The 21,106-nt window shown below is 60.3% G+C and overlaps 3 protein-coding genes across 15 annotated transcripts in view; 1 reads left to right on the top strand and 2 right to left on the bottom strand.

The window, feature by feature from the left end:
• Nucleotides 1-7,853, top strand: part of CHRNE (cholinergic receptor nicotinic epsilon subunit) — a 40,867-nt gene extending 33,014 nt beyond the window's left edge. The window contains exons 1-12 of one of the 3 annotated variants that reach the window (XM_049861601.1): nt 2,907-2,957; nt 3,233-3,375; nt 3,510-3,554; nt 3,673-3,782; nt 3,921-4,076; nt 4,298-4,398; nt 4,774-4,974; nt 5,052-5,166; nt 6,478-6,592; nt 6,665-6,851; nt 6,934-7,040; nt 7,126-7,383. In XM_049861601.1, the coding sequence (XP_049717558.1) occupies nt 2,912-2,957; nt 3,233-3,375; nt 3,510-3,554; nt 3,673-3,782; nt 3,921-4,076; nt 4,298-4,398; nt 4,774-4,974; nt 5,052-5,166; nt 6,478-6,592; nt 6,665-6,851; nt 6,934-7,040; nt 7,126-7,281 (1,482 nt within the window). In that variant the 5' untranslated portion in view covers nt 2,907-2,911 and the 3' untranslated portion in view covers nt 7,282-7,383. Of the gene's footprint in view, nt 1-2,906; nt 2,958-3,232; nt 3,376-3,509; nt 3,555-3,672; nt 3,783-3,920; nt 4,077-4,297; nt 4,399-4,773; nt 4,975-5,051; nt 5,167-6,477; nt 6,593-6,664; nt 6,852-6,933 lie in introns of those variants that run through there. The other 2 variants (XM_049861600.1, XM_049861599.1) reach the window with 2 other exon arrangements.
• Nucleotides 263-6,439, bottom strand: C19H17orf107 (chromosome 19 C17orf107 homolog). The gene is made up of 5 exons (XM_049861608.1): nt 6,198-6,439; nt 5,876-6,076; nt 5,492-5,770; nt 3,462-3,635; nt 263-596 (listed from the first exon to the last, which is right to left on the bottom strand). The coding sequence occupies exons 1-5, from the start codon at nt 6,261-6,263 to the stop codon at nt 570-572; spliced, it is 747 nt and encodes a 248-aa protein (XP_049717565.1). The 5' UTR covers nt 6,264-6,439; the 3' UTR covers nt 263-569.
• Nucleotides 7,854-7,855: 2 nt separating the features above from the next.
• MINK1 (misshapen like kinase 1) overlaps nt 7,856-21,106 on the bottom strand; it is a 59,453-nt gene continuing 46,202 nt past the window's right edge. The window contains exons 8-34 of one of the 11 annotated variants that reach the window (XM_049861582.1): nt 20,799-20,853; nt 20,594-20,672; nt 20,236-20,411; nt 19,701-19,770; nt 19,121-19,343; nt 15,992-16,108; nt 15,461-15,547; nt 15,055-15,255; nt 14,671-14,844; nt 14,104-14,304; nt 13,571-13,656; nt 13,310-13,420; nt 13,057-13,169; nt 12,746-12,834; nt 12,520-12,543; nt 12,248-12,411; nt 11,743-11,848; nt 11,523-11,660; nt 11,225-11,333; nt 10,658-10,825; nt 10,406-10,549; nt 10,064-10,198; nt 9,820-9,920; nt 9,595-9,744; nt 9,355-9,514; nt 9,104-9,243; nt 7,856-8,708 (exon numbers count right to left, since the gene is read on the bottom strand). In XM_049861582.1, the coding sequence (XP_049717539.1) occupies nt 8,625-8,708; nt 9,104-9,243; nt 9,355-9,514; nt 9,595-9,744; nt 9,820-9,920; nt 10,064-10,198; nt 10,406-10,549; nt 10,658-10,825; nt 11,225-11,333; nt 11,523-11,660; nt 11,743-11,848; nt 12,248-12,411; nt 12,520-12,543; nt 12,746-12,834; nt 13,057-13,169; nt 13,310-13,420; nt 13,571-13,656; nt 14,104-14,304; nt 14,671-14,844; nt 15,055-15,255; nt 15,461-15,547; nt 15,992-16,108; nt 19,121-19,343; nt 19,701-19,770; nt 20,236-20,411; nt 20,594-20,672; nt 20,799-20,853 (3,405 nt within the window). In that variant the 3' untranslated portion in view covers nt 7,856-8,624. Of the gene's footprint in view, nt 8,709-9,103; nt 9,244-9,354; nt 9,515-9,594; nt 9,745-9,819; nt 9,921-10,063; nt 10,199-10,405; nt 10,550-10,657; nt 10,826-11,224; nt 11,334-11,522; nt 11,661-11,742; nt 11,849-12,247; nt 12,412-12,519; nt 12,544-12,745; nt 12,835-13,056; nt 13,170-13,309; nt 13,421-13,570; nt 13,657-14,103; nt 14,365-14,670; nt 14,845-15,054; nt 15,256-15,460; nt 15,548-15,991; nt 16,109-19,120; nt 19,344-19,700; nt 19,771-20,235; nt 20,412-20,593; nt 20,673-20,798; nt 20,854-21,106 lie in introns of all 11 variants that reach the window. The other 10 variants (XM_049861580.1, XM_049861579.1, XM_049861587.1 and 7 more) reach the window with 10 other exon arrangements.

The following is a 21,106-nucleotide window of genomic DNA, read 5'->3' as shown; positions in this document are numbered from 1 at the left end:
CTGTCCTGCAGGGTATGTTTGCCAGGGACCGACGACCCAGGATGCAATATGTGGGTTTGGGGACCAAAAGATAGGGATTTCTACTCCCTCCCCCCACCCCCACCACTCTTCTAGAGTCAGACTCATAGTGACCCTATAGGACAGGTTAGAACTGCCCCATAGAGTTTCCAAGGAGCGCCTGGTGGATTTGAACCGCTGACCTTTTGGTTAGCAGCTGTAGCTCTTAACCACTACACCACATAGATACAGACTATTGGTCCAAATGTGGTTTTGCCCCAAGGAACCCTGGTGGGTTAAGAACTTGGCTGCTAACCATAAGGTCGGCAGTTTGAATCCACTAACCACTCCTTGGAAACCCTATGGGGCAGTTCCACTCTGTCCTATAGGGTTGCTATGAGTCGGAACCAACTTGATGGCAACGGGTTTGGTTTTTGGTTTATTGTTTAGTAGTAGAATTCTTGCCTTCCATGCGGGAGACCTGGGTTCGATTCCCGGCCAATGTACTTCAAGCGCAGCCATCACCTGTCCGTCGGTGGAGGCTTTCATGTGGCTACGATGTTGAACAGGCTTCAGCGGAACTTCCAGACTAAGATGGACTAGAAAGAAAGGCCTGGTGGTCTACTGCTGATAGAAAGACAGCCATGGATCGACCTATGGAGCACAGTTCTACTCTGACACACATGGGGTCACCATGAGTCGGAATCAACTCAACAGCAACTGGTTTTATGAGAAAGCAGAAGTTAGAGAGAGGGGCACATACAGAGCAGAGAGAAAGGCGGGCTGGTCGGTAGTCAGACACGCACAGGACAGTGCGACAGACAGCGGAGCCGGGAATGGCCGGTCCCAGTCCACACGTAAACTTCTGGGAAACTCACACTAAACCTTGCTTTTCTTAAGGTAACTCTGAGAGGCTCTTCTTCTTGTCAACCAGTCTATAGCTTCCACAGCTGAGGGGAGTTTTTCACCTTTTGGACAGTTCTGGTGTCATTGTCTACAGGTCTCCCCACATGGCCGTGTCTTATTCATCTCAGTCTCATTGACAGCATCTGGCCCTGTGTGGGGAACCTTGTAGGTACCCGTTAATGTTTGGATAAATATCTGCATTTGTCACAACTCTAGGCCCAGTTCCTAACCCAGAAGTGGTGAATAAGCGTATTTAATTCATGTAGTAACCCTGCAAAGATCTGAGCTGGTCACCTGGGCTCCTCCTCAGGGTCTGAACTGAAAATGTGGAATGATGAGGCGGTTAGCAGTGGGAGCAGAGGCGTCCAGGATGTGTGAGAAATAGACAAGCTACGTGGACACTCTGGCTTTGGTGTCCTTACTTGGAACGTGGGGGTGACTATGAGAACCTCCCAGCAGGGCAATGAGGCCCAATTAAATCGTGGACACGGAAGTGTTTTATGAAGTGTAAAATGGTACACAGGCGTACATGCTCAATACAGTTGATTGATAAGCCTCAGGCATGACTGCCAGTCTACTTATGTGACCTTGGACCTCAGCCTTAGAGCCCTTCTCCATACATTCAGGATAATGGTAATTGCTTTTCTGGATTGGGCCGAAGAAGCCATGTGTAAGGTGAAAAAGGTGCATAGCCTGGCACTTCCTACCCCTATGAGGAACACCCAGATGGCTTCTTAAAAATACATATTCCTGGCATTGCCACCTCCCCCATCTTCCTCAATCAGGATTCTTTGGGGATGGAGCCTACGAATCTGCATTTTAAATAAGCACCAGGTGATTGATTAGGGTGGTTCAAAAAGCTGACTTTAACCCTGAAAGGATCAATTAAAGTGTGTGGGGTAGAAGGGGAAGCAGCACTATCATCTGTGGCCACAAGGTGGCAGCAGGGAGAGTCAAGGAGAAACAGGCGTCTCTGGCTGGCGCCCGTACCAAATAGGCTGGCGGCCTGCAGACCTGGGGCTGAGGTTGTGGAAAGCCGTAGGCCCTGTGTTGTGACATGGTTGCCTTTGCAGGTCGCCTTCTCTGTTACTGCAGACGAATACTCTGTGACAGTCTGTCTCATTAAACCCCAAAACAAAACAAACTCGTTGCTATCAATTCAATTCTGATTCATAGCAACCCTATAGGACAGAGTAGAACTGCCCCATAGGGCTTCCTAGGCGGTAATCTTTACAAGAGCAGATTGCCACATCTTTCTCCCGCAGAGCAGCTGGTGGGTTCCAACCACCGACCTTTTGATTTAGCAGTGGAGCGCTTGACCACTGTGCCACCAGGGCTCCTTGCCTGTCTCATTACCATGTCTTCATGGGAGACTTGTAATGAGCCCTGGTGGATGTGGCAGTCTGCTTCCCTAAAGATTTACAGCCTGGAAACCCTATGGGGCAGTTCTACCCTGTCCTATAGGATCGCTATGTGTTAGAATTGACTCTGCAGCAACAGTTTGGTTTTGATGGGAGGGTTTGCTTTTTGCCAAACTCTGCGGGCAGGAGCTGTGTTAGTGCAACCTTGGCTGGGTTGTGGGTGGTGATAACGTGTGTTCCTCATGGGTAAGTGTGTGAGGCCAGGGGTGCAGCATGTCCCCAGATGTGTTCACCAGGCAGAGTTGCCTGGGGCCGCCTACTCAAAGGATACCACTGCATGTTGAAAGCAGGGTCCCTCTGCCCCACCCCAACTGCCACCTGCATCAGCTGCTCCAGTTGTGAGAGCTTCAGGTCTGAGGCTGGGGAGCTGGCTGAAGACCAGGCAGAGGATGCTGGGATGGGGGGGGAGCAGAACACAGGATGGGGCAGCTGCCTCTTGAAGCAGCCAAGAAAGATGTCACCAGCTGCAGCAGGGGTGGAAAGGGTATTAGGTGACAGTCCCCTAACCCAGGGCGGAACTAACACCCTCCTCCCCTCACACATGCAGCTTGCAAAATTCAGAATAATCCCGAGTACCAGACAGCAGGATGGCAGAGGCTCTGCTCTGTGTCCTGCTCTTCTTGGGCCTTCTAGGTAATGGAAGGGGATCAGGGGAGGCGGGAGGCATTTGGACACACAGGGAGATACGACAAAAGAAACAAGGACAAGGACAGAGACCAGGACAGAAAATGAGGCACAACGTTTGGTCCACAGGCATAATGTCATTGATACAGGTGACAGACACTGAAAAATACAGCCTCCAAGACAGAGACCCAGGGAGCAGAGACTTGTGCACACCCAGGGGACAGAGAGGAGAGGTCGGCTGGCCTCTTCATCCCCATGCCTCTTCTTTTCCACCCCGTCCCCAGGCAGCAGTGAGGGGAACAATGAGGAATTGCGTCTTTATCACCATCTCTTCGACAACTATGACCCAGGAAGCCGCCCAGTGAGGGGGCCTGAGGACACTGTCACCATCACCATCAAGGTTACCCTGACCAATCTCATCTCACTGGTAAGATCCACCCCCCCCCAACAAGTCCCATCTCTGAGCCCCAAATCCCATTTCTGGTCCCAGTGCTGCTCTGTCCCAAAGCTCACCTCTGGCCCTGAAATCGCACTTGAGTGACCCCAGTCTCCCATCTGCAGAATGAGAAAGAGGAGACCCTCACTTCCAGCGTCTGGATTGGAATCGTGAGTCAAAGCTGGGGGACAGTGCTGGGTCTCACCCAGGGACCTCTTTCTTCCAAACTCCTTTCCAACATCGGGCGGGACCTGCAGGGCAGACATCCTTAGGTCCCCCATTCCTTAGGATTGGCAGGATTACCGACTCAACTACAGCAAGGACGACTTCGGGGGCATAGAAACCCTGCGGGTCCCTTCAGAACTCGTGTGGTTACCAGAAATTGTGCTGGAAAACAAGTGAGGACCGGGCTTGATGCTGGGCCTGGAGAGGAACAGGACCTGGGGGCTGGGCTGGATTTAACTGGGACAGAAGGTACGTGGAGGGGGAGGAAGGTGGCATAGAAATGTGCAAAAGCTCGATTCCCGAACCCACAGCATCGACGGCCAGTTTGGCGTGGCCTACGACGCGAACGTGCTGGTCCTCGAGGGCGGCTCTGTGAGCTGGTTGCCCCCGGCCATCTACCGCAGCACCTGTGCCGTGGAGGTCACCTACTTCCCCTTTGACTGGCAGAACTGCTCCCTCGTTTTCCGGTGGGAAGAGTTACTAAGGGCCCGGAAGTTGTGGGAAGCACCTTGGGGCAGGGGCGGAGCCAGGATGGAAAAGTCACTAGGGTGGGGACATCCGGGCTAGGTTCTAAGCGGGAGCGAAGACAAGCCATGGAGGCGGGGCCTGGGTAAACGGGTGGAGCCTTATCGGGGGCACAGGTCCAGGCCCGAGCTTGCCGGGTGAGGGCTGGACCCTGGCTGTGCAGCTCTCAGACCTACAATTCCCGAGAGGTGGAGTTCGTCTTTGCCGTGGACGATGCTGGTGAGACCGTCAACAAGATCGACATCGACACTGAGGCCTATACTGGTGAAGCCCCCTCTTGCTCCAAAAAACCCGCTCCCCGACGGGGTCCGGAGGGGGCTTTCAGAGCGGGGCCGCCCCAGACCATCGATACTGGGGGTCGACTCTGGCAACCGAGCTTTAGCTTGCCTCTTTCCCGAAATCATTCCCTATGGGCTGACTGGTTCTGCCTCCTCTCTTGCGGTCTTTCCGGACCGTCGCCCTGAGCACCCTTCCCTGCCCGATTTGCCTCCATCCTGCCGGCCCACGGTTTAAGCAGTCCAGGCCGCCTGCCCCATTCACCCTAGTGGAGACAGCTGCACCCTCCTCCTTGGCTCCCCAGTCAGGCGTGGGGCTGGAGCGAGACGACCCCAGAGCGAGCTGACCGCCTCCCCTCTGCAGAGAACGGCGAGTGGGCCATCGACTTCTGCCCAGGGGTGATCCGCCGCCACGACGGAGGCTCAGCTGACGGCCCGGGGGACACCGACGTCATCTACACGCTCATCATTCGCCGGAAGCCGCTGTTCTACATCATTAACATCATCGTGCCCTGCGTGCTCATCTCCAGCCTAGTGCTGCTCGCCTACTTCCTGCCTGCGCAGGGTAAGGAGTCACCCCAAGCGCAAGCCCAGGGCTGCTCCTGGAGACCAGGGCCCGCTCTCACCGGGCGCCCCCTCCAGCCGGCGGCCAGAAATGCACCGTCTCCATCAACGTCCTGCTTGCCCAGACCGTCTTCCTGTTTCTAATTGCCCAAAAAATCCCAGAGACGTCTCTGAGCGTGCCGCTGCTGGGCAGGTGAGCGCAGACACCTGAGTGCGTGGCCAATATGAGGGGCGGGGCCAGACGAGCACAAGGCGGAGTCAAGAGGGGCGCAGTCAGGAAAGGGGCGGGGCAAAAACCAAGGGGCTCTGGGGGCTTTGGCAGTCTTGTCCCCTCCAGGGCTTTATTTGCACGCGGGCTGGGGCTAGGACAGTGGTGGAGTCTCCGGTCCCGCATCCTCTGCCCTGCTGCTGGACGCCACTTTGAGGTCTCCTGAGTATCTCTGTTGGGGACGGTCCGGCTCAGTGCGCCTCCATCCCCGCCTCCTCGGGCCCCCAACCCACCCCCGTCGCGCACTCACCGGTCCCTTTGGGGGTCCCAGGCCCAGCTGGCGCCGCCATTGTTGCAGGAATGAGGCGGACCCCTGCAGACTCCGTCCAGACAGGCATAGCCGTGCCCCTTGGAGGAGGAGGCGGGTGCTCGCGCCAGCCGCAGCCGCCGCTTGTCGAGCCCCCTGCTCCGCGGCCTGGGCGACCCGGGCCAGCGCTCGACCCGGATCCCCGGCGTCTGAGGCTGGGCCCGGGCTGCTGTCGCCGCCATGTAGTCGCCGTGCCTCCCGCTGCAGCCACAGGGCTGAGATCTGCGGGGGGGGTGGGGGGGGTGCAGGGGTGCCTGCTCTCCGCTGCCCGATCCCCCTCCCTCGGCCTGTCCGCTCCCAGTCCTCCTCAGCCCCCCAGCGCCCCACCTCCAACAAGGTGGCGCCGAAACTCAGGACACTGGCCGCGGCTTCTCTCAGCACCAGGCCCAGGGTGGGCTCGGGGGCGGGCTGCTTTTCCGGCTCGCGCGGCTCCAGGGACTTCAGCTCCCCGAATCTCTGCTCCAGATATTCTTGGGCCGCGGTCAGAGCGAGTTCCAGGGAAGACAGAAGCGGGGGCTGGAGGGCCACCTGGAGAAGGAGCGAGGACCGTGGAGTTATCGGGTGATAGGCCAGGGGCGGGGGGCGCTGGAGACCTACCCAGAGGGTCTTGAAGTGTCATCCTTGGGCGAGGTCGTTGGCGGAGCCTCACCTCAGTGGAGCTGTGGAAGTGGTAGACCCACAGGAGGGTGTCCAGGGAGCCGGGGGTCCCCTTCATGGCTGCCCCTGTCGGGAGAGGGGAGAGGGCAGGGGGAGGCGTCTGGCTCCGCGGACGGGACAGGCTAGGGGCGCAGCCCCAGCCTCTGCGTTGGGAAGGGTGTTTGTGAGGTCGGAGGACAAGCCACGGCCTCTGTAACCAGGGAGGAAGTGGCCAGCCTGTGACGTCAGATGCATCAGGAATGCGGTGACGTCATGCATCCCCGGCTCCGCAGGTACCTAATTTTCGTCATGGTGGTTGCCACGCTCATTGTCATGAACTGCGTCATCGTGCTCAACGTATCACTGCGGACGCCCACCACTCACGCCATGTCCCCGCGGCTGCGCCACGTAAGCGCCAGCGGGCGGCCCCCGGGTGGGAGGCGAGGCTGCGAGCCCATCGTCGTCCCCGCGCTGCCCTAGGTTTTACTGGAGTTGCTGCCGCGCCTCCTGGGCTCCGGGCCACCCCCTGCAGCCCCCCGGGCAGCCTCGCCTCCGAGGCGGGCGTCTTCCGTGGGCATCCTGCTCCGCGCCGAGGAGCTGATTCTAAAGAAGCCGCGGAGCGAGCTGGTGTTTGAGGGGCAGCGGTACCGGCGCGGGACCTGGGCCGGTGAGCGGAGTGGCCTGGGCAGCTAAGGCAGGGTGCCTGCAGCGGGGAGGCTCCTAAAACCCACTCCGGTGTCCTCCACAAGCTACGCTCTGTCAAAGCCTGGGTGCCGCCGCCCCGGAGGTCCGCTGCTGTGTGGACGTCGTGAACTTCGTGGCCGAGAGCACGCGAGACCAGGAGGCCACTGGCGAGGTGGGGCACTGCCGAGGCCCCTTCCTGTGCTGCTGGATGGCGCAGGGCCCCCCTTATGACTCCGCTTGTGCCCACTCTTCCTCAGGAGGTGTCCGACTGGGTGCGCATGGGGAAGGCCCTGGACAACATCTGCTTCTGGGCCGCCTTGGTGCTCTTCAGCGTGGGCTCTGGCCTCATCTTCCTCGGGGGTTTCCTCAACCAGGTGCCCCATCTGCCTTTCCCCCCGTGCATACAGACCTGAGCCCTTGCTCCCGTGGCCTTCAACCTTCCTACTCATCTCCAGGAGGATTGTATTATGATCCTTCCCCACTGCCGATAATAAACCTGCATTTTGAATTCTCAAGCGGAATTGTGTGTGCTCTTGCCTGTAGGTCAGAGCTCTGAGAAGGTTCAGCAGGAGGGCAGCCCAGACAGCAAGGTTCACTCTCAATTCAGCCTTGGCGACTTCCCAGCTTTCCTCAGACCCCGGCCCCTCAACCCTCTGGCCTCTTAAGCTGTCTTTAGCCATCTGACAGTGCAGCAGTAGAGACCCCTTTGCAGGGCTTGCACACAGGGCAGCTGGAGCCTGAAGCCCTATCCCTCACTGGCCTGGAGCAGCTGGAGGGGCCGTACCCAGTACCCTGAATGCCAGTCCTCAGTCCTCAGGGGTAAGGCTGAAGATGCCCCCCCCCCATCAGTCATTCCTTCAAGGTTTTCTTGGCCCAGCACCGTTCACCCCACCCCCACTCACACAAAACTGCAGATCCTACCCATCCTGCCCCCTACATTCCGGCTCTGCCAGCTCTACCCAGCTCAGGAAAACAAGCAGAATAAAATGGGGCTCGAAATGGTGGGAGCTGGTTGAATTGTCTTTATTAACAAACGGGATGTCCAAGGCCACTACATTGAGGAGGGGTGAGTAGGGGGGGCTACTTGCTGCTCACTATATACAGATGCAAGCAAGGGGGTGTGGGGCTGAGAGCTCCTGCTCCCTCCACCACCAGGGAAGGGGAGAGGCTAGAAGAGGAGATGGGGGTAGAAAGGGGGGAATGTTTGGCTGAAGGGGGTCCCCCCTCCATTCCCTGGGGCTTGGGGGAAGGGGAATCATTAAAGTGCTTTCAGAAAATGAGGAAATGGTCCCTGCCCCTGCCTGGAGTGGCTGGTGACCCTCCCTAAAACCTAGGGCCCAGTGACCCCCCCCAGGGTCTGGTACATTCAAGGGGGGAGCCGGCTCCCCTGACGTGCAAATGAAGGGGCCTGGGGCCCTGCCCAGTCAGCAGCAGTGGGAAGGGGTCCGAGGCCAAGCACTCTCCTCTCAAGGGGAGGAAAGTGGGGGAGGGCTGGGCCCACTCGAAGCCTGGTAAAGGGAAGCTGTGCCCCTCACCAGAAGGTGGGGATAGGCACAGTTTTGGAGAGAGAATACAGTGGGGGAAATGGTCACGTGATCACAAAAGCATCAGGGGTCAGAGGTCACGTTCCCAGCAGGCTCCAGTGAATCAAACCAGTAAAAGCAAAAGCCCAGGGAGGGGAAGAGGGGCGGCCTGGGAAGTCTGGCTGTCGGGGGGGAGCTGGGTCCAGTACGGGGCGGCCCCAGCCCAGGGCCTGTCACCAGTTCATGATGCAGTTACGGTTCAGAGTCATGAAGTAAACTTGGCTGCTGCCCCCGGAGCGAACTGAGGCAAAAAATACCTGGAGTGGGGTAGAAAAAGAGGTCACCGGGGTGGGGGGGTGGGTATCTCAAGTAACTGGGAGAGGAAAAGAGGAAGAGAGTGAATGTGTTTGAGAGAGGGAGGCCCTGCAGAATGAGATTATCGGAGTGCTCCCACCCTCCCTCACTGAAAGCCAGAAACTGGAGAGGAGGGGAGCTATGGGGCCCGGGTAGGAATCTGGAGAGTTCTGACACTGGAGGGGTGAGAAGGGCAGGCTGCGACCAGCCAAACGCTGTGCTCTGCTCCCCGAGGCCCCTTCTCAGGAAGATACCACAGCCACCCTCCCCGGCAAACTCAGCCCAGAGGCGTGGGGCATGGGAGTTGGTCCAGCTGGCCCAAAGCAGGGGTGGGGCCTGGCGAAGGGGAGCCTCCCACCTTGTCATTCCGCTCACACAGGAACTTGAGCCTCTGTGCTCGTTTGTGCATGAAGACCCCGTCCAGGTGGCCGGTCTCCACAGAGCGGATTTCAATGGCTTTCTCGCCCCAGCCCATTATCTGGTTGGAGCAGATGTAGGCTAGGGGGAGAAGGTGGTCGAGGGAGAGTGAGGGGGCTGCAGTCCAGTCCACTCCCAGGCCACACTCCCAGGCCACCTGGGGAACGCGGCTCAGAGGCGGCCCTCACTCACCCACGGAAGTGGGCATCTCTCCCCACTGCAGCACCACGTCCTTGATGATGCGCCCGTACGTGTTGACGTACACGCCCTCGTCCTCGTAGCACAGCAGCATCTCCATGCCGTCAGTGTTGGGGAGGAAGATGATGGCGTGGGGCGTGATCTGGCTCTGAATCTAGGAAGGAGAAGGTGCGCTGGAGCCCCCAGGCCTGGTGCCAGGTCTGGTGGTGCCACCTGCCCCGTTGTCATGCTTACATGCACAGGGGTGTAGATGTCATAGCTGTTCCCCGAGTCGACATCCACTGCGTGGAAGCCCGCACTGGAGCCATAGATGACCTTGAGTCGCTGTCCTTCCTCCACTGTCAGGTCGACCAGCAGAGGGCGGTGCGGGAGGTCAGCAAAGGACTGTGGAGGAGAAAGGGGCTCAGAGGACAGAGAGGACACACAGGAGCAGTGTTTGGGGGTTGAGACTGGGATTACCTTGAAGGCCATGAATTTGTGGTAGGGTTTGGGGGCCCAGGCGTACACCTCCACGGAGCTCTTCAGGGCAATGACCAGGAACTTGATACGCTCGTATTTCACTGAGGGCAGGAAAGAGCAGGGGTGCAGGCCACCCCCTCAGTCTGTTACTGCTCCTCTGGCCCCAGGTCCCCAAGTCTCTGGCCTCAAGGCTTTCTTAGCTAGGTCCGTCCCTATGCCCCGTCCACTCTGGGTGGAGCCTCACCGACTCGGTAGTGCCCGCAGCCCTCCATGTCCCCCACAGTGGTCCAGCCCTGCTTCTTCTCCACTTCTGGGTCATTGTGCAGAATCTTGTTCCGGAGCCACGACAGGTAATACACCCGCAGTTTGTTCCTTTTCCCTGTGGGATGGACGCACACACACTCCCTTCCTCACTGAGGTCCAGCCTCTGCTCCCCACCATCCTTTTCCTGCTGACCCCACAAGGGTGAGAGAGTGCGGCCCCTCTTCCTGGGCTCCCGGCCCTCCTCCCGGGCTGGAGAAGGTGGCAAAGAGCAAGGAGCTCAGCCCCCTCCCCGCCAGCGACCCACCGGACTCTGCCCACAGACCTGAGATGGTGATAAGCAAGTTGAGTCCTTCCAGCACGTCCATCTGCTGGAAGCGCCGCCGCCCAATGAGCCCGTACACCTTGCCCTGGCCACTTCGGTCCAGCAGCATCAGCCCATTCTCCGTGCCCACCAGCAGGTTGACCCCTGCAATAGCAGCCCATGGGCAGATCAAAGGCAAGCCAGGCTCTCACCCGGCCTGGGTGCATACGGGCAACACCAGAGCCCCTCATTCACCTCTCAGCCCCAGCTTACCCCAAAGGGCGGCACAGAGGATCTCGGAATTGAATCGCTTCTTGTACTTCCGAATCTCGGGGGTCTCACTGTGGGCCCGGGTGTTGGTGGGATTCACGTTGACCACAGACCCCTTCCTCACGTCATACTGTAGCTGATCGAGCCGACCTCCCTCTCCACCCACGAGGGCTGCGGAGGAAAAGAGAGCAGAGGAGGCTGGGCTGTGGCCCTGTTGGCCCTGTCACCTGCTGCCCCACCCCCTCACATTCAGTCTGGGTGCCTCAGAATGCAGAAGGACAGGGAAAGACTGAAGACTAGGGGTGTGCGCAAAGGACTGGAGAGAACACTGGACTCAAGTCTGAGCTCCACCATTCGTTAGTTTTGCACTTTTGACCAGATTCCTTGGCCATTCTGAGTACATTTTGTCTTCTGCTGAAGGGGTCTCCAAAGCCTTCCTTGCCTCTGCGCCAGGGCAGCGGCTAAGGCCCAAACGAGAGGCCAGTGAGCGTGCTTCGTAAAGCAGTGTCATCAGGACATCTGTGCTCCCCCTCCAGGCCACTGTCCCGCAAACCTGTCCCCTGCCCTCACCTGTGATGGGGATGGTGTCCCCACTGCCTCCAGGCTGATAGATCCCAAGATCCACAAACATCGTGAACGAGCTCTTGCCGGGGGCCTTTACCAGCCCACGAGACTGGTACTATGAGAAGGGCAGCAGTCAGGCACGCAGGTAGACTCTGGCCTAGGGCCCCACACAGGGAAACCCTGGTCCAGGCAGGTCACAGGATTCTGCCCCACTCACACAGTGCCTCCCCGGAACATCCCCCAGGCCCCTGCCCGCTGCTGGTGCTCTGGTCTCCCCCAGGGACTGGCCTCTACCCCCACTTACGTCGCTGCCACCATCCTTGGTGGGGGGGCTCTGGCCTTTGCTGTTCTCAGTGGGTGAGTGGCTGGGCTGGACCACGTCCGGCAGGTTTGTGTAACCGTTGCTGTCAGCGTGCAGCAGGCCTCGCTCCTCTTCAGGGGTCTACAGAAATAGAGGAGAGGAGTTGGTGTCGGGGCTGAGAGGACACAGTGGGCACTGGGGCAGGCGGGGAGGGCCCACTCACACGCTGGACCACCATGGTCCCTCCCCCGAATGGTGTCTGGGTCCCGGCTATCTCCTCAACATCGTGGACCACCATGGTGCTGACGCTGTCTGTGTCCCCATCGCTGCTGCGGGAAAGGGGAAAGTCATGAGGCCCCCCGAGGGTCTGCCGGCCACACAAGGGCCACAGGACCCAGGTAAAGGCCAGGGACTAGAGTTTTCGCTCTGTAAAACATGACACGCTCAGCCTCCACTGAGCAGCTCCAGCCCACTGTCAGCACCCTGTGCTGGGCACACAGGGAAGGCGGCTGCACACAGGCACCCGAGAAGGCCCGCCCTGTGCTGGCATGATGCTGGGAGGGCACAGACCCTCACCCCCTCTCTAGAAGGGGTGATGCAGCCAGCAGCAAGGCCAGGGTTCACCACTCTGGGAAAGGGGACCACCTCCCTCAGACCTGCCCCAGAGCCTATCCCCTCTGCTCACAGCACCCCCTCTCTCCCCTGTGCCCAGGTTGTTGCACAAGTACCGGGCCCCGGGGGTATCCCTGCTCCCCTCAGAGGGTTCGCCGTCGCCTTCCTCCTCCTCCTCCTCGCTGCTCTCCACCTCCTCACTGGATGATGAGTAGTCCATAGCCTTCTTGGGAGGCCTGGGGAACTCATCCAGGGCCCGTTCCTTTAGCAGCACAAAGTCCTGCGGCGAGGTGGAGAGGGAGGCTCATAGCGGGGGTGTCACAGGACCGAGGAGCAACCAGGGTAGGGGACAGGAGAGGGCTGCCCAAGCAGGGCCCCTGGCACTAACCTCACCAATGGCTCGTTTATAGCTCTGGGAGGGGCCGCAGGGGGAGAAAGGCAGCCAGAAAGAGGCAGGAGAGAGGTTAAGAGAGGTTAGTAACACGAGCGCAGCTCTAATGTTCCAGTCCTTCCCTCACCCAGGTTAACGTGTCCCGGCCCTGACCCCCAGCTCCACCTTCTGCCCCTAAGCCCACGCCAGGATGAGGCAGGGTGTGCCTGCCCAGAGGACTCACTGCAGGCCGGCCGGGCCTGGATCGGTGGTCATCAGGCTTGGCTTTGCTCCCAGGGGACAGTGCTGGGGAGCTGTCTAGCTTGGAGGAGACTGGGGAGGGGGAAGGAGAGTCGCTGTCACCTAGGGGCGGATGGGCCTCAAGTCGCCCCTGGGCTGACCCCGTGGCCCGGAGCCCAAACGCAATGTCATATTACATGCTCACCCTGGTCCCTACCTCCACCCCCGAGAGTCTCGGTCTGAAGCCTACCACAGGCAGGACCCATGATGACCATGTCCAGTCCCCAACACAACTGCCCTGCTGGGCTGACTCACCCGCGACACGGTTCCGCTCCAGTGAGCCGGCCTGGGGGAGGTGCCCGTGTGAGGCTGGGAGGACGCTGTCCGAGCGCTCCCAGCCAGGGTCGCTCCTCCTGAGGTCGGGATTACTGTAGGGGGCAGAGTCAGGGTCAGGAGGACCGGGTGCTCCCCGCCCCAGAGTGCTGAGCTGCACTGCAGAGGGAACCATCACCAGGGAAAAGCAGGTGGCAGAAGTGAGGGTGGGTGTGAGTGGGAACAACTCCATTACCTACAGGCGTTGGGCGGGCCAGGGGGCTGAGCAGGGGGCCCTGGAGGCTTGGGGGCCCCCCGCTCGGCCCGCCTTTGCAGGTAGATTTGCCAGGCGGAGTTGCTGCGAGGTCTGTGGAGGGAGCAGAGGGGGGCCGGGGACGGGGCAGGGAGGGGGCTGAGGTGACCAGTTGGGGCTTCCCACCCCTAAGCGGATAACCTGGTAAGCTCCCTTACACCCTCCCACTCCTTAGGGTGCCACCCAACTGCACCCGGGGGTTACCTGGCACGAATAGCCTGTGCTGGCCGGGACCCTCCGGCCCCGCTGCTGTTAAGGGCAGTGGCGATAGAAGAGGTCCTCTGAGGTACCTGAGGAGAGAAGAAAAAGGTCAGCCAGCCTGGTGCTGGTGCTGTGTTGGGACTTCACAGACATTTAATTCTCACGGCAGCTCTCAGAGATGCTCTCCCCAGTTCTCAGGAATAAGCACACTGAGGTTCAGAAAAGTTAGCTAACTTGCCCAAAGCTATGAAGCTAGGCAATGGCAGAGCTGGGGTTCTAGCCCAGAACATTTGCCCCCTGGGGCTCCCCAACACCCTGGGGATTTTCCCATGCCTACCCCCCACCACAGAGATCAGCATGACATGGTCAGTGCCTCCCCACCCCCTAGACTTCCAGTATGGGGTCCTGGCAGATGCTTTATCTTTCTCTTCCCTTCCGACCTGAGCCCCACCTTCATTTTGCCTGTCCGCCTCTTCCCCTCCTCCCCTCCTGGTCCTATTTTCCTGCCTTTCCCTAGTTCCACAGGCTGTCCTTACCTTGGGTGGGGCCTCGTTATCTGGCCGGACCCAGGCGGGGGCGTTGGGGCTGGGGCCAGGCCCTTCAGATGTGGGGTCTGAGTTCTGGCGGGTGACAGCTGCTCGGGCACTGGGCGTGGCAGTGGGTGTAGGGGTAGCAGGGTCGGGGTCGTGGGAGGCGGGGAAGGCAGCCAGGTTTCGGGTGGGCTGGTCCTGCAGGGACTGGGATCGGGGTACAGGTGCTGCGTATGGCTTCAGTGGGACCCGGTGTGCCACCAGGCTCTGCAGGGAGAGACCAGGGAGGTCGGGCAGCCCAATCTGCAGCACACCCCACCCAGAGTCAGGGCCTGGGCTGGGAGGAAAGAATGAGCAAGTGATGCCGTCTGGCTTCCAATTAGCCATCGAACGACCAGGGGCTCCTAGAGCCCGAGAGCAGGTAAGGCACGGGAACAAACGCATGCACCAGCAAGCACGTAACCATCTCCGCCCGTGCACTGTGGCTAAGAGCTGAGTGTGTGTGCGTGTACCTGTGCCCTGGGTGGGGCTTCCTTTGTCTGTGCATTCACACAGCAATGGGGAGACACTCACCTTGTGAGGTCCCTCCTGGGGCTCCACCGGCCTCTGCATAGGAGGAGTTTGGGAAAGGGGTCCTGGGGGCCCCGGGGAGGCCTGGGGGATGGGTGGCTCAGGCCCTGTGCTGCTTGGCTTGGTCTTGGCCAAGGGAGAGTTCTGCTGCTTGTTCATCCTTGTTCTCTCTTCCACCTGTGATGCAAACGGGTGTCAGGGAGCCGGCTCTGGCCTCCCTGCTCTCACACTTCAGGTCAGCACCTGCTCTGACTGCTCAGCTGACAGTCTGTGCTGGGGGCCCTGCTCCCCTGTGGGGCCTGCTGCTGTGGGGCAACTGCTTCTCCCAAGGGCCCAGGCCTCAGGCGGTGAGACCGGGAGGATGGAGTCTTAAAAGGCAGGGAGTACCTCTCGGGCCCAAGCGGGTTTGTCGGCGGGATTAACTCCCCGACCATAATGGTACAGGGGCTTCCTGTCCCCGGGCGGGATCTGCTGCTGCTGCTGCTGCTGCTGCTGCTGCAGGGACTTGAGGTACGCGTGCTCCTGCTGCAGCTGCCGCTGGAGCCGCTCCGACTGCCGCTGCTCCTCCAGCTGCTTGCGCTTGTATTCCTGGGGCCAAGGGTAGGGAGCGGCTCAGCAAAGTGCGGCCTGGAAGTCAGAGCAGGCATGCCCTTCCTCTCCTCCAGCTGCCTAGAGAGGAGAGTCTCGCTTGCCCCTGAGTCTGGGTGAATTCCTTCCCCTGAAGTGTGCCCATCCCTTCCAGCAGAGGCACTCTGGACAGCATCTTCCCGAGGAAGCTGAGGGACCCCGTTACCAGCAGCAGGGCCTGTTCCTGGAGCAGCTGTTGCTGAAGGATCTCGAGCTGTCGCTGCTCCTCCTCTAGCCTGTGACGGATATACTCCTGGGGGGCGGGGGTGGGGGGCAAAGGGCAGGGAAAGAGGAAGAGGCAGAGGAGAGGAGGCGGCGGCGAAGAAGTTGGAAGAGAAAGGGGACAGCAGGGTGAGGATGAGGAGGAGAGGAGGGAGAGTAACAGAGAGGACGAGGGTGGGATGAGCCCCGGAGAGGGCAGTGCAGCACAGCACATGTCGGGAAATGAGGAGGAAGGGGGGGTGGCGGGGATGGGGTGCAGAGATGGGGAATGACAGCACGGAGACAGGAGGAGGGCAGGGAGCCGGGGTTGGGGGTTGAAGGGGGGGAGAAAACAGAGAGAGAGTGAAGCTGGAAAAGGTAGGAATCTAGGGGTGGGGAGAGAAGTGGAAGGGGGTCGGGGAGCAGGGGAGGCAGGCCGCAGGAGCAGGGGAGGGCGTGTGCCGTGTGTGCTGGGCGTGTGCTGGGCGGGGTGTACCTGCTCGCGCTCAGCCTGCCGCCTCTCCTCCTCCCGCCGCAGGGCCTGCATGTCCTCCAGCCGCCGCTGCTGCTCCTTCTCCTGCAGCTTCCGCTGCTCCCGCTCCCGCCGCTGTTGCTGTGGGTGGAGAGAGATGCAGTTGTAAAGATGGCACAGCCTAGAAGGGGCACCCCCAGTCTGCTTCCTGGAGCCTCCTGGAAAGAGGATCCCTGCATGGACAGTGAGGGCAGGCCTCCCTTCTCACTAAGGGTGGTAGGGGGAGAGAATGGCTTCAGCTTCTTATACACCTACCAACCCTACACAATGGCTCACAGGGGACTGGCTTGTGAAACTCTGGTTATCTAACGTAGCTATGGAGTCCTTGGATGGCACAAACAGTTAAGTGCTCGCTGTTAACCAAAAGGCTGGCTGACTGAGTCCACCCAGAGGCCCCTTGGAAGAAAGGCCTGGTGACTGACTTAAAAAATCAGCCTTTGAAATGCAGTATCTGCTCTGACGTACACGGGGTCACCGTGAGTCAGGATCCCCTTCGCCACACCTGTTTTTGGTTTTTTAAGGTAGTTTGGGTATGGAATCAAGGAAAGTCTTTGGAATGGGCTGTACTGGATAATACCTCCCCCCCATTCCCCTATCAAACAAACAAGAGTCAACAATAATAAACCTACACACCTTTCTGGCCGCTCAAATCAACCTTTGCCTGGAGACTACATGGAGTGAGCTGTAATGATAACCCTTGGCCACAAGAGGGCACCAGATGACTGTGCCCAGAAAAGCAACCTTTAGCTTTAAGGAAACCTAAAAGAGGGACTTGCCCACTCCTTGGCAAACATGAGTAGTCTAGGTTGCACTTAACTTTCACAATCTTTCTGACCAAAAAAAAAACCCCCCAAAACCAAACCGCTGCCATCGAGTCCATTCCGACTCATAGTGACCCTATAGGCCAGAGTAGAACTACCCCATAGGGTTTCCAAGGAGCAGATGAAGGATTCGAACTGCCGACCTTTTGGTTAGCAGCCAAGCTCTTAACCACTGCACCACCAGGGCTCCTTCTGACCAAAGAGTGGGCAAACAAACAAACAAAAAAGCTAAGCACAAGCCCCCAGGGTCATAAGACCTGCGAGAACGTAACTGCCTATTTCTATGATGCAGGGTCCCACAGGTCTTCTCCAGGATATGACTCTGTGACCCTGCCATCTGAAAGTTAAACACTGTATTTTTTTTTTAACTTTTAACGCAGTTATTTAAAAATAACACTATTAATTAAAAAGGATTTTCTCCCACCCACCTCAGCTTAGTCCAAACTGACAACACTGTACTTCAGAGCAAACCTCAGCCAGAGTAACCACAAAGGAGGGCCTTTCAGAGCAGAGAGCTGCTGGGTGCCCTGAAGGGTCTGTGCTGTGAGCTGTGAGCTCAGTGGGGCCAGGGAAGCCCTTGTCAGTGGGGACGGTTCTCAGAGGTGGCTCTGGTGTGAAGGGATGCTGATGGCAGAAGCACCCGGCCGGGAGCGACATGTGACCAGTGTGCTGTGACTTCTAATAGCCTTTCCCTAAAGCTTGAGAGAAAAGGTGAAGCCCCACGTCACCCATCTCCCCAGCCGCCCTGACACACCGGCTCGGCACCGAGCCTGTCAGCCTGTCAGCCGGGACCTGGGGGCAGCCCCACTCCTCCATGTCAGCCGGGCTCTGGGGGGCAGCCCCACCTCCTCCATGTCAGCTAGGCCCTGGGGGCAGCCCCACCTCCTCTATGTCAGCCAGGCCCTGGGGGGCAGCCCCACCTCCCCCATGTCAGCCGGGACCTGGGGGGCAGCCCCACCTCCTCTATGTCAGCCAGGCCCTGGGGGGCAGCCCCACTCCTCCATGTCAGCCGGGACCTGGGGGGCAGCCCCACTCCTCCATGTCAGCCAGGCCCTGGGGGGCAGCCCCACTCCTCCATGTCAGCCGGGCCCTGGGGGGCAGCCCCACTCCTCCATGTCAGCCGGGCCTGGGGGGCAACCCCACTCCTCCATGTCAGCCGGGCCCTGGGGGGCAGCCCCACCTCCTCTATGTCAGCCAGGCCCTGGGGGGCAGCCCCACTCCTCCATGTCAGCCGGGCCCCGGGGGCAGCCCCACTCCTCCATGTCAGCCGGGCCCTGGGGGGCAGCCCCACTCCTCCATGACAGCCGGGACCTGGGGCAGCCCCACTCCTCCATGTCAGCCGGGCCCTGGGGGCAGCCCTACTCCTCCATGTCAGCCGGGCCCTGGGGGGCAGCCCCACTCCTCCATGTCAGCCGGGCCCTGGGGGCAGCCCTACTCCTCCATGTCAGCCGGGCCCTGGGGGGCAGCCCCACTCCTCCATGTCAGCCGGGCCCTGGGGGGCAGCCCCACTCCTCCATGACAGCCGGGCCCTGGGGGGCAGCCCCACTCCTCCATGTCAGCCGGGCCCTGGGGGCAGCCCTACTCCTCCATGTCAGCCGGGCCCTGGGGGGCAGCCCCACTCCTCCATGTCAGCCGGGCCCTGGGGGCAGCCCCACTCCTCCATGTCAGCCGGGCCCTGGGGGCAGCCCCACTCCTCCATGTCAGCCGGGCCCTGGGGGGCAGCCCCACTCCTCCATGTCAGCCGGGCCCTGGGGGGCAGCCCCACTCCTCCATGTCAGCCGGGCCCTGGGGGGCAGCCCCACTCCTCCATGTCAGCCGGGCCTGGGGGGCAGCCCCACTCCTCCATGTCAGCTGGGCCTGGGGGGCAGCCCCACTCCTCTATGTCAGCCGGGCCCTGGGGGCAGCCCTACTCCTCCATGTCAGCCGGGCCCTGGGGGCAGCCCCACTCCTCCATGTCAGCCGGGACCTGGGGGCAGCCCTACTCCTCCATGTCAGCCGGGCCCTGGGGGCAGCCCCACTCCTCCATGTCAGCCGGGCCCCGGGGGCAGCCCTACTCCTCCATGTCAGCCGGGCCCTGGGGGGCAGCCCCACTCCTCTATGTCAGCCGGGCCCTGGGGGGCAGCCCCACTCCTCCATGTCAGCCGGGCCTGGGGGGCAGCCCCACTCCTCCATGTCAGCCGGGCCTGGGGGGCAGCCCCACTCCTCTATGTCAGCCGGGCCCTGGGGGCAGCCCCACTCCTCCATGTCAGCCGGGCCCCGGGGGCAGCCCCACCTCCTCGACACGCCTGCGCTCCTCCTTCTGCTCCTCTATGCGCCGCTGCCGCTGGTGTAGGAGGTGCTTGATGTGCGCCTCGGGGTCCCGCTGCTGCTGCTGCTGCTGCTGCTGCTGCTGCACCTGCTGCTGCTTTAGAGCCTCCGAGTTGCTCTTATTCTCCTGCTGGAGCCGGAGAAACTCCCGGCGTAGCGTCGACTCCCCAGGCACGTTCATGATGGAGCTGGGTCAGAGTGGCCAAGGGGCTTGGGGTCAGAACCTGCTGTCGCCCAGGCGCACTGCTGGGGAGCCTGCTGGACCAGACAGCCGTCCCGCTTACAGCCCGGGCCCTGATTTGCCCTCTCCTCTGCCCAGCCTTTGGCCTGTCCTCCTGTCATCCCACCCCGCTGTCTCTACCCTGAACCACCCTCTCCCACCTCCTTCTTCATTCAGTTATTCCATTTCTCCGGAGTGCTCAGGGGTTCAGTGTAAATGGGTCTCTACCCTTTGTACCACCACCCCAGATGGAGAGTCCCCCGAGACAGGAGTGTTGTCCCCTCATACAGTTAGGGATGGCCCTAACCTCCCCCAGCACGCCCACCTTGGCTCTCCCTCCTCTCCGTGGCTGTCGTCTTCCTCTTCGCTGCCGCTGTACTCGTATTCCGTCTCCTCTGCAGGGGGAGATCACTGCTGTTTCTTCACCCAGTGCCCTAGACCCCACCCTGGGCTAGGGAGACCTTGGATGGGGATAACCAATAAGGTCTGTCTGGATGACCAAGCACCACCCACCTCCTTACAGCAGTGGGGTGACAGTGGGTCTCAGCGCTGGGCCTGCACGGGATGGGGATTAGAACCTACAGCAGCTGGGACGTGGCAGAACAGGTGTGCGCTGACACCCACACGCATGTGCTCCTAGGAAGCTTTTGTAGGAATAAAAAGGGAGACCCTCATCTGGAAAGCTGACTTGAGTGGGTAATGAAAGAGAACGGCCCAGGGCTAGCGGTTTGGGAAAGGAGACCTCCCTGGACAAGGAGAGCTGGGGCCTGGGAGAGGAGAAGGAGGCCCAGCAGCAGGAGTCAGGGCTGCGGGGAAGAGCAGGGGCTGGAGGCCCACCACCTGCCCCCGTGCCCACTGACCCTTCTCGCCCCGCTTCTTCCGGGACCGGTCAATGTGGTCCTTCAGCTGGATGCGGACCTGCCGCTCCGTGGGCTGGTCACGGATGAAGGGAAACTTCAGCAGCTGCTCCGTTGGTGGGCGGCTCAGGTAGGTCTTGATGAGACACGTGTCAATGAAGTCAATGAACTTCTTAGACCTGGAAACGGTGGTGGCTCACACTGGGAGGGCCCCCTCAAGTGGGGCCGCAGGAGGAAACCCCTGACCACCCTCCTGCCTTTTCCTGTATACCAACACCTAGCCCTGGGTCTGCTGGCTGCAGGGCCACTGCCTCTCCTAGGGTGCAAACCCAGGCCTGAACAGGGGGACCCAGAGACCTACCACTTCTTGGACTTGAGCCTGGGCGGAGGGTTCCGAGGGATAAGGAAGAGGGCTCGCATGGGGTGCATGTCACACAGAGCTAAGGCACAGGAGAGGCCCCGTCAGTCCTTCTGGCCACGTCAAGAGCCTAAAGGCCCCTTCTCAACATGACCTCCCATGACCCACCTCCCCCTTCCGCCACAGCCCTGGCACACTCAGCACTTACGGGGGGCTCCCTCTGCCATTTCAATGGCTGTGATTCCTAGAGACCAAATGTCACTCTGCAGAGGGGAGAGATGCAAGGACAGGTGAAATATTCCTGACACCTGCCAAGTCACCTCTCTTCACATGCCAATGCTGGCCTCCTCAGGGCCATTTCCTGGGCCACGCCCCCCCCCGAAGCCCCCCTCCTCCAAGCCTGCACCATCCTCCAACTCATGCCCTCTCCCTGTCCATACCTTTCCTTGCATAAGATGTTCCCCAAGCCCTCCCCCCACTAACATGTCATCAGGCCTTCACTTTGTTCCCCAGTCT

This window comes from Elephas maximus, chromosome 19 (assembly GCF_024166365.1).
Source record: "Elephas maximus indicus isolate mEleMax1 chromosome 19, mEleMax1 primary haplotype, whole genome shotgun sequence".
Classification (NCBI taxonomy): Eukaryota; Metazoa; Chordata; class Mammalia; order Proboscidea; family Elephantidae; genus Elephas; species Elephas maximus.
This window is presented reverse-complemented; position numbering and strand designations above follow the sequence as displayed.